Source organism: Danio aesculapii, chromosome 16 (assembly GCF_903798145.1).
Source record: "Danio aesculapii chromosome 16, fDanAes4.1, whole genome shotgun sequence".
Classification (NCBI taxonomy): Eukaryota; Metazoa; Chordata; class Actinopteri; order Cypriniformes; family Danionidae; genus Danio; species Danio aesculapii.
In genome coordinates this window covers 32091077-32102358 of record NC_079450.1, presented here as the reverse complement: position 1 = coordinate 32102358, position 11282 = coordinate 32091077, and the positions used below count along the sequence as shown (strand labels likewise).

Genomic DNA, 11282 nt, shown 5'->3' with positions numbered 1-11282 from the left:
TTTCCACTGTCAAAATGTACCTAAAAGCGAACCGTATCGTAGCACCTTTTGGGAACCCTTACAAAGGGTACCTAGCACAACAAAAGGGTACCTAAAGGCAGAGTAAGACGCGCAACTGAACGTTATTGGTTTACAGAGATGCGTCACTCGCTCGTGCAACAAGCAAGGAGAATGAAAACAAAGCCGAGGCATTACACTATTATAATATATACATAAATTAACAAGCCATGGTTGACCTGAGCTCAAACAAACCTTGTCATAGTCTTGATAAACAGCCACAAAGCCAAGATGAAGAGCAGAATCTACTCTGTGCCCCTTAGTTTTTTACAAGGCTGTCTAAAGCGCGAGCGGTTTCACTTTCTCGCTTGCACCCGCCCCGCGTCTATATTTGAAATGGCGAACTTATTGAGCTAATATTAACGTGTGGATGATTATTGAAGTGCTTCTGACATCAGATCCTTTCAGAAACGAACAAACGCAAGACTGTTGCGCGACAAAACAAAGCAGCAAATGATTGTTTCAGCAACCTAAAAGATGAACACACTGCCATGTTTAACTATTATCATCGCCTTTTGGACCATTATGAACTGGTAATGACGAAATTACTCTCTAATAAAGACTTGACATTTCCTTTAGCGAGAATGAGGTCGACTAAACCTTTCTGTCATACACCACACCCACCAAAAGAGTACCATTGGTACCCTTTTAGCAGTGGAAACGCAAGACTGATAAAGGTGACCCGTACCAACCTGTACTGTACCCTACTGTACTACTCAGTGGAAACGGACCTTAAGGAGTCGTAAATAAAACATACTCTGGTTTGCCATCCCCCATTAGGTTGCATGTCCAGCAAAGTGTTTTTGAACTGCAAGCATTGCTGTCAATGAAAGCTCCACGTTTTGAAATGTGGCTGCATAGCCAAGTGCTGAGCATGTGTTTTATGTTTTTAAATGCTTTGACATTTTGAGAAGTGCTCACAGCTGTTGCTCAGGTTTTGTAGCACAAAAAATGCTTTGGTGAAGTTTGTGCTGACTTCATATACACTTTATACTTGAGCAGTCAAGTTGCTGCTAAATGATTAGATATAATAGTGTGAGCATATGAGTCCAGAACTTTGGCTTTATATTGCATGCATTCTTTCTGTACAGGGTGAGTGCTCAGATTGCATGGAACTCAGTGTATGCCCGACCTTAGAGACTTACACAAACCCTTCTCCTCCATCCCCACTTACTTCTCTTCCCCATCCTTCACATCCTCCTTCCTCTGCGATCAATTTCCTGTTTTTCTTCATCCTCTGTTTTAGTTTGTTTTGTAAACAGCTAGCAATGCCAAGAGCACCACCCTTCAAGAACCGCACAAAATTGTCACCAATAAGGGGTCCCATGGCAAAGAGCCCAGGTTCAGCGTTGCACTCAAAGGTGTAAGGGTTTATGTCGACAGGATTCTGCCTGCAAGAAATTGGCCTACTAGAATCCAAGCCAAGGTACTGCCCTTGCTCCTTCAAGAAAAATAAGTTAGGATAGGTCCCGATCAGAACTAGTACCATAGAGACTTTGAAGACTTTAAGAACACCACTGGATCCCCTCATCACACAGTGCATATCAGGCTGAAAGGAGAGCACACAGTGCTCAGGAAAACTTATGTAGCTGGGGTACAAACATGAACAAGGAGCTGTGGGACTGGCAATAGGTGATGCTTTGTAACCTTGGGAGCACATCATGTTGTAGACCCTGTGATATTCAGGATAAAGTGTCTTTGGCAACTGTTTGAAGATAAGACCTGGGTCATCAACACGCTTGCGAAATGCATGTAACACGGGGACCCTATGGTTCAGGGCACACAGTACTGCATCAGCTGCACTAAGCCCTGCTCCCACAATCAAAACAGGGTCTGAAGAAGAGCCTAGTTTGCCGTGACAGCTGACAGCAACCCCAAGGTCACGCACGCTGTGAAACACGTAAGGGAGATCCTCTCCTTCAACTCCCAGTCGAGCAGGAGAGTCAGATGCCCCTGTTGCTAAGACAACATTCTCTGCAAATAAACTAAAAGGGACATGAGTGTCCCCTTGGAGCTTTTGGTAACCCCTGACCTCCCAGAGTCCCTGTGACAGCCCTTGGGACACCCCAATTTTCTCTCTTTCTTCATCTCTGCCTTGTTTATCTTCATCACCTTCCTCAATCTCACCATTTCTAGTGCTTTTCTCAGTTCCATTTTGTAACTTCTTACTAAACCCATTTACCACTCCATTCTTGTTCTCTGTGCTGTTCTTATTGCAATTATCAAACCCATTTTTCACTCCGGTGTCTTTTTCATTCTCATGTCTGTTTTCGTGACTGCGGTGAAGTTTTTGAACAGAGGTGACGTAGGTATTGTCAAAAAAGTTTTTTTGGAGACCCATGAGCTTGACATAATTTTTGTAGTAGGAGGAGATCTCCTCTGGAGTTGCTCGATCATTGGATGCTGCCCTGTGAAGAAATCCCAAACACATAAACAAAGGAATCCATCACTATCAGTAAACAAACTCAAGGTATCTTCTTGTTTAACACTACTCTGGATGTGTGTCTCCTGGAGACCCACCTTCCTGCAGAGTATAGCCCCAACCTGTCCAGACAAACCTGCATCAGAGTTTCCAGTAATCCCAAAAACCCTGAAGCCTGCTGGTTTGGGTTTGTTTAATTAGAGTTGGAACTAACTTTGCAGGTATGGCCTTCCAAGTTAGAGGCTTGACACCCCTTTTATCATGTATGAAGTTGTATCCCATAGTGCATACCTTCTTTTGCCTGAGGTTATGTCTCTGTAGTTGACTCCTGGTAACTCCATCCATATGCCAAGGCTAATGGTCAACATTGAACCTTCCATTGCCTTGAAGACCACAAAGAGATTTTGTCAAGAAGGACATTAAGACAAAATTATCTGTATTTTTAGTCCCAACACCCAGTTTCATTCCCATTATGTTAGCTGCCTTGGATACCTGTTAGGGTAAGACATATTTCAAATGTCCTAGGGTTTAGGCAACACATTTAAAAATCTCTCAAAGCTAACCTGCTAGTTTGCTTGTTGTTTCAGCTCAGAAAATTGTAATTGAGAAGTAATATCCCGACTACCCAGATAGTTCACTCACATGCCAAGCACCACCAGGTGTAGCTTTGCCCAGGACCAGATGAGGAATGTGATGGTTCTTTTCAAGTCTCCACTGCAAAACAGAGGGGAACTCGAAACCTAGATCTGCATTTGGATGAAGGAGTGTGTCGAAGAGCACAGCCACGGGGTTCCCTGAACGTCCTTCTAAACCTTCACAAAGATACTCCAAGTCCTAACAAACACACAGGCACCTGGTTTGTTCCAAAGATTTGAACTGTATACAACATTCTAAGATCAAATTTATAGTTGCTGATGTTTTTGTCATCATTTTACCTGTTCAGTGATTGGAAGCTGTTTGGCTTCCTGTAGTTTACGAAAGAGGATGTGGTTTGGGTGCACAGCCTTGGGATCCAAATAAGGAGTATATCCATTAAGCAGGTATGACAGGCATATACCAGATGGACCATTACCTGTGAGGAAAGGAGAGAGGCTTGTGAGTCTGGAATGTTCTTGTGAAGATTCTTTTCATTTGTATATCTATTTAACTCATATCCACACTAATTAATAGCCATTAAGTATTAATGATGATGTAAATATCTATTTCTCAGTAGAATCTGATCTTTGCTTATGACTCACCAATGATAACGACTGGCACAGTTCGGGTACAGTCTCTCGACAAGGAACTTTCCTCCAACAGGGGCATAGTGGTAGCCAGAATTAGAGCTGGCACTGAAAAATACAAAAGAAATGTGGCAGTCACAAAAACTTAATTCTGTCTTACAACATCTTAGCATATTACATTAATGTTGTAGAACTTATGGCGTTATTTAATAAACATGCCATGGTATAGAAACATTTGTATTGCATATTTTTTATTCACACTGATCATCTAAAATATCAATGCACAACAAATACATGGTAACAAATTTTGATAGCCTGTAAATTATTTTAATACATCATCTATAGCATTGTTTCCCAACCCTGTTCCTGAAGGCACACCAACAGTACACATTTTCAACCTCTCCCTAATCAAACACACCTGAATCAACTTATCATAACATCAGAAGACTCCCAACACCTGAAGTTAATGGGTCAGAAAAGGGAGACATCCAAAATGAACTGTTGGTGTGCCTCCAGGAACAGGGTTGGGAAACACTGATCTATAGTGTATTGTGCACAAATATAGAGCATGCATATATTTTTGCTTGTTTGTTTTACTCTGTTGAATTTTAAGCCCTTTTTCTCAACATGTTGTATAATGCAAAATTGAATAACAAGTCACAAACTATATGCAAAAAAAGGCCTTGCTCGGAAACTCAACCCAGCTGAGGTAATGCTAGCATTAGCGCTGCCACTAGTTTCTGACAAAAGCTAATCATAATCTGGTTGTGGCGTGAGGCACTGTTATCTAAGTGAACTTATTGTCTCAACTTGACAGGTGTAAATCACCCCCTGATTACGCCTCAGTTTGGCCCATAATCCATGCAGCCCGTGTTTATGTTTTTCGGAAAAAAAAAGAGGGGTCGGCATGCTGACAGTCGGCACATCACAACCTGTTTTTCTTTGACCACGATTGTTTACTCTTTTCAGAGTGAGTGCGCAGGATTCCAGGCATAATCGGGGGTGAGGATGGCGGGACAGGGGTGTGTAAGGGGCGGAGGGTTCCATTGGCAGGGGTTGAAACTGGCATTTCCACCTCATTGCCCCATTTAACAGTCTCCTGACCACATTCAGAAGGGGTACTCACATGGGCTGACCTACCACTTGTTTTCCACACTCATTTGTCTGTTTTCAAAAACACTCACACATAATGTCTACAATACTTTTGACTGGTCAATAACCAGTCAAGCACCAGTTTTAGCACAATGGTCAGTGCTAAAATATTTCTAAATAATGACCACTGTCTAAGGCAAAATATAAATATTGACCAGTCATCCAGAAAAACAAATGTATCCTACAGAAGTGCTTGTGATATTTTGTAGTATTTTGGGCTATAATGACCTGCTTGTACATTGTACCTCATGTAAAAAAACACTAATGTTGAATGTTAATGCAAAGAAATAATTAATAGAGCTGCTGTTGCTCTGTGAACACTCCATTTCTTTATCACTATATTTAACACAATCAATTGGACATTTCAAAACTTTTTTAGCAAAAATTTTTTGTTTAATAGATGTCTAATTGACACCTAAACTAGGAATGCAACGATTAACCGGTTTCACTATTTAACCACAATTTAATTTGTCGAGGTAAATTAATTGTAAAGGCTTTTCAACACCATGGCATGGAACAAAACTTCTGCAACTAAACAAAGTTATGCCAACTATGCGCGAGTTTAAAGTTCTAAAGAGGCTAACACACACGCACACTGTATTAACTATGGCTGAGGCTATTAATTAAGGGCCGTTCACATATTGCATCTTTTGCACATCTAAGTTCTTTATTTCCAATGAAGGCGCATGGCTTGCGCACGCATATTGGGAGCGACGTGTGCGCGCCGCAACACTCTTGCTTTCCAGGTGCCCCTAGTCGAAAACATCTAAACTTTTCAGAATGCCGTGAGCTCTTATTCATTGTTCTGTCATTTATTTTCAGTGTAAAATTATTACTTTTTTTCACTTATTTAAGCCCAAAGAGAAATGGTCTATTGTTTGTTTTTTATTATTATTATGTGCTGCATTAGTTTGTTACTGAGCAGCAATAAATAACACTTTAATATAAGGAATTTTCATGTGCTTTTTAAAACTAGTAGTGTTTTGAAATCAATAAATCCATAATAATCGTGATAACCGTGAAACCGTGATTATTCCTCCGATGATAATCGTACAACCAAAATCTATAATCGTTGCGTCCCTAATCTAAACGTAGACAGCTTGGCTAAAACATGGCTAAACAGATTAAACAGACTTTATATGTGTAGTCATTCATTAATTTCTGTTTATTTGATGACTTGTCTAGATTTTCAGCCGAAATTTAGCCATGTTTTAGCCAAGACGACTATGTTTAGATGTCTAATAGACATCTTTTAAAAACAACAACAAAAAATGCTTGTTAAAATTAAATAAAAAAATTATCTAAAATTAAAAATAATCTATTTAATAAAACAGTGCCAGTACATCAATTGGGAAAGAGTGAACAGACAGTATTATGTCTGCGTGTTGTCTAGACAGGACTATCAGTGAGTCTGAAGCCCAGACTGGATGGTATGTCAGTATGTACACATAGCCTACATACTCGTGTCCGTGAAAGCACGTGTGTATGCACATTGCGCATAAGGATTACGCCTCCAAAATTGTAGATCTATAGTAGTAGTAGAGAGATAGAGAAAAAACGTAACTAAGGCAGGCAATTTGGTGTTAGAACAGTTCAGATTGCACGTAACGGAGTGACATTTCATACGCATAATGTGCACATCAAGTAGGTTATATCTTCTGATTATATCTTTATGGCCTATGCATATTTATAAACAATAATAAACAGCATACATCTGTGGCAGTTGTTAATGCCACTGGATTGTCAGTTTTTCCAGTCCTCTCTGGTAAAAGCATTAAAAGCCCTGACTAACTTTAAGAATGCTTGTGAAACAAAAAAAGGTTTGGTGATAACGCATTAAAATGTGAGAATTATGTATGATTTTAATCTGCCATAATTTAGATCACATCTATAGTCCAATATGAGTACTGTTTGGATTGGTAATAAATACATTTCTAGAATGGTTTTCTTACCTCCGAACGAGAAATCTTCAAGAATGTCTGTTTTTTTCAGATTCGCGTGTCTCTAGAAGGCTCGGGATGCTGCACGCGGTATAAATAGTCCGTATCCCTAGTGGGAGGTTCCAAGCCGAGTCACAGGATGACATGGACGAGTGGTTTTCTAAAGATGATGCTAACTGTTTTTTTTTTCCTGGGAAGGCGCCGGTTTACCAAAGCCCATCACCAGTGATACAGAACTGAAATTAAATCGACGTAGCACCGAGAAGCTGCGAGGCGTCAGTCTCCATCCAGCATCATCTGCGCCTCGTGCCGCACCGGCAGGCATGTAGTGCGAGCCCAGATCCGCGGAGTCCGCCGCGCGCACATGGAATCACAGAAATAACTGCACGCACTATTTCCCGTTAAACGGAAGGAAACTCAATCGATCATTGCTCGATTCGGGCAAAATCGACACATTAAAGCAGACCTCGTTTTAAATAATGCCATGATGACAGTAAATAATATTTGACTAGATATTTTTCAAGAGACTTCTATACAGCTTAAAGTGACATTTAAAGGCTTATCTAAGTTAATTAGGTTAACTAGGCAGGTTAGGGTAATTAGGCCAGTTATTGTATAACGATGGTTTGTTCTGTCGACTATCGAAAAAACATAGCTTAAAGGAGCTAATAATTTTGACCTGTTTTTTTAAAAATTAAAAACTGCTTTTATTCAAGCCGAAATAAAACAAATAAGACTTTTTTCCTGAAGAAAAAATATTATCAGGCATACTGTGAACTTTCCTTGCTCTGTTAAACATCATTTGGAAAATTTTTAAAAAATAAGAAAAGGGGGGCTAATAATTCTGACTTCAACTGTTTGTTAATGTTTTGGTCATTTCATATGTTTAACAAGTACCACATGAAGTCATTGTTATTTGTGTGTTATGGATTTGGAAACGCTTTACAATGCGGTTTTATTAAAGTATTTACTAACATGAACAACACAGTTATTACATGATTTATCCATCTTTGTTTACAAGATAAATAAAAAAATTAAGTTGTTCATTATAGGATCAGTAGACAAGCACAGAAACTCCATTGAAAATACTGGGGTTAAATAAACTGTCATATTTTAAATACATGGCGGGGGAAATGTAATTGAATTCTTGTCCAGTCTGAGACCCACTTCATATCGTATATCTATCAGACAGTGAAGATCACTGATTTTTTACAGAAAACAGACCTTAAACATGACAATTTTATAAAGGACAGACAGTTCAGCTAAAGCGCTGGGGCTGGCTGGCTGAAATTAAAAGTCTGTGCATATACCCCATTTTCAGTGCATTACTCCAGTCTTCAGTGTCACATGACCCTTCGGAAATTTTAAGATTCTAATATTAAATTTTTAAAATCAGTTTGATGATTTTCCTTGATTAAAAATCTATTTAAAAAAATGTTTTGTATTAGTTTACACAAAAATATGAAGCAGCACAACTGTTTTATAATAATCAGAATATCAGAATGATTTCTTAAGCATCAGCTTACACTGAAAACTACAAATGATGCTGAAAATTCTACTTGGAACCACAGGACTATATTAAATGTACTATAATAGTAATATATAAAAATTAAATTGTTATTGTATTTTGATCAAATAAATTCAGTTTTGATAAGCAGAAAAGATTCACCTTTTAATACAACACTAAATTAATGAAGGAAGGAATACATTGCAATTATTAAATTTGAGAAGGCCTGTCAAGATACAGTAGGCTAACACAAGTGAGAAATAATCATTCATTCGTTTTTTCATTTTCTTTCGGCTTAGTCCCTTCATTCAACTTATCCAGTATATGTTTTACACGGCGGATGTCCAGCTGCAACCCAGTATGGGGAAACACCCATACACTCTCATTCACACACATACACTACGGCCAGTTTAGTTTCTTTAATTCACCAATAGTGCATATCTTTGGACTTTGGGGGAAACCGAAGCACCCGGAAGAAACCCACACCAACACGGGGAGAACATGCAAACTCCACACAGAAATGCCAACTGACCCAGCCAGGTCTTGAACCAGCGACCTTCTTGCTGTGAGGTGACAGTGCTAACCGCTGAGCCTCTGTGTCACCCCAGAAATAATAATTAAACATAATCGTAAGATTTTATATTTATATCTCTGAAACATTTGTGTTTTTATTATTATTAAAATTGGATGGAAGAACATTTTAGTTATCTAAAACACCTCTGCCTTAAATGAGCATGCTGCTCATGATGTACAGTACCATACTTGAGGGTACGAATGAAAGATGAACAAATTAAACTTTCACATGGTCTATGAAGGGAAACATCAATATTTTATGTCTTTATAGAATAATATAAAGATTAATTCTGCTATCTGAACCCGATGGATTAGTAAGTATTAATCAGCTAAATGCATTGATTTTCTTTGCTCAGACTCACTGAAATGAATCATTAGAACTGAGAGAACATGCTAGTAAAATAAAGCATACAGATCTGAGATTTTGAACAAGTTCAACACATGCTGATACACTGTTGCTTACTACCATTCAGAGCTTTGTAATAAAATACTGTACATTTTAACATAGTAGCCTAGTTGCTGATGGAAATTGAGCAGTTGGCACTATAATTGGATGTTGATTTGCTATATTGTAACACTGATTGTGTTTATTGTCTGGGATTGTTGTGGCACTACAGGAATCTGCACAGTATTAATGACTCACTGAACTCAAGGGTCATTGCTCCCTGGGTATGTCAAATTTACTCAACATCCAAATGCATTGTATGTTCTTTAAAAATATTAGACCTTTGGAAATACCATATCACACAATAAATTAGGTCAAAATTATTTAAAGAACGTTCCGATCCTTTTACACACGCATAATAGTGGCCATTAAAAAAAAATCTTTACAAATCACAATTAATTTATAGTAAATACATATGTTAAAAATATAGTTCACCCAGAAATAAACATTTACTCTATTTACTACCCAATATCAAGTAGTTTCAAACCTTTCTACTATTGATCAAAAAATAAGATGTTTTGGAAAACAAATTTGTAAAACAAATACTATGGAAGTCATTGCTTGCAGGTTTTCAGCATTTTTCAAAATATCTTCTTTGAAGAGTAAGCAATTTTGACAGAATTTTTAGTTTTGGGTAAACTATGCCTTTAAGATGATTTTGCAAAAGCACATGTAGCCTATGTACAACATGTTCCTATAAAATATGCTTTAATACATCTCCGACACTGGCGCAACAATAAATGAGCGACATTTATTTCGACAAGATTATTTCGCTGCAGTTTGAGAGAAGATGCCTTCACAAAGAAATATTGAAATACAATCTTTACATCTCGACTGACAAAAACTCGGACACAAGCTAAACTAGATGTCCATCCCTTCCGAATGGTAAGTCAACACTTTGATGATCTCTTGCCTGGACGCCCTCGCCCTTCTGCCCAGTCCGTGCGCGCGTGCCAGCACGCAGTCCACATACTTTTCCCAAAACACCTGCGCGAGCTCCATGAACATGTCTTGTTTTGTTGGTTGATTTGACCCGCTCAAGTATGTCATGAAGTCCCAGAGCCCTGCAACCGAGTCGGCGATGCGCAATTTGCGCCCTTGTATAACCGCTATTGACGACGCGTCCCAGCATTCACGGTTTATCTCGCCCAGGTGCCCGGGAGCCTTGCCGCCCCCTATGCCTTCGGTGTTCAGCGCCTCGAGACTGGGTATGGAGTAGGATGAAGCGCTGGCGAGCAGCAGCAAACACACTGTCAGAAGGCGCCACCACTGGCCGCCGAGGACCCCCATCAAACGTTCCATTGGAACCTTTGGAATCAACAGGTAGATCTGTGTTTGACTTGAAAACTTGCTAAGCAGAGGATGTTTCAGCATTAGCCGTCTTCAGCATTTATATGCAATGCCATGCAAAACAACTATTACATTAGGCTCCTACCGCAGCTAATTATTTTAATGAAATAAAATAATTAACTTACAATATGTCGTTCAGTTTTTCTCTGTCCTGCGACTGATCGGCAGACCCCTTTTCTTTCATACCATTGAGGCGAATAATTGTCTTTGAGCGAGTGTTTTACGACTTATGGAGACTTTAAAAGCCGTGCGCGCCCACGTTTCAAGCGTCATGCTGTTGACTGTAGCTCATTCCACTTTACACTGAAAAGCACCTGACGTGAGGAACGTAATTCAATTACAATCTAAAGAACACAAGTACTCAGAACAGATGATTATAGCCTGCTATTATTTGCCAATTGGTCAGCCATAAATTATTTCACTTAAGTAGGGAGTTTTTAAAAATGGTGATTAATAAATACTAATTGGTAGCCAGCTTAAAATTAAATCGTACACACTTTTTCAAACATCCATTTATTTATTTATTTATTTATTGGTAACTATTAGACCAAATGTATGTTGTTTTTTGACGATTTAAGGCCACAGTGCAATTTGTTTTGCATGTTTTATTATC

At 38.9% G+C, this 11282-nt stretch overlaps 2 protein-coding genes across 2 annotated transcripts; both read right to left on the bottom strand.

Moving 5' to 3' along the window:
* Window positions 1-882: 882 nt before the first annotated feature.
* On the bottom strand, window positions 883-6961 carry osgin2 (oxidative stress induced growth inhibitor family member 2). Its single transcript, XM_056475781.1, is given in 7 exon segments — window positions 883-2465; window positions 2771-2862; window positions 3122-3313; window positions 3415-3551; window positions 3718-3810; window positions 6807-6840; window positions 6842-6961. Coding segments are annotated over 7 exon segments (1914 nt in total). The 5' UTR covers window positions 6941-6961; the 3' UTR covers window positions 883-1198.
* A 3136-nt stretch (window positions 6962-10097) lies between these two features.
* Window positions 10098-10889, bottom strand: LOC130243918 (protein FAM237A-like). The gene is made up of 2 exons (XM_056476227.1): window positions 10795-10889; window positions 10098-10627 (listed from the first exon to the last, which is right to left on the bottom strand). The coding sequence occupies exon 2, from the start codon at window positions 10619-10621 to the stop codon at window positions 10181-10183; it is 441 nt and encodes a 146-aa protein (XP_056332202.1). The 5' UTR covers window positions 10622-10627; window positions 10795-10889; the 3' UTR covers window positions 10098-10180.
* Between the last annotated feature and the right edge of the window lie 393 nt (window positions 10890-11282).

Excerpts from the sequence above, each read along its gene's own strand:
- LOC130243918 (XM_056476227.1), bottom strand. The coding sequence starts at position 10,621 with ATGGAACGTTTGATGGGGGTCCTCGGCGGCCAGTGGTGGCGCCTTCTG.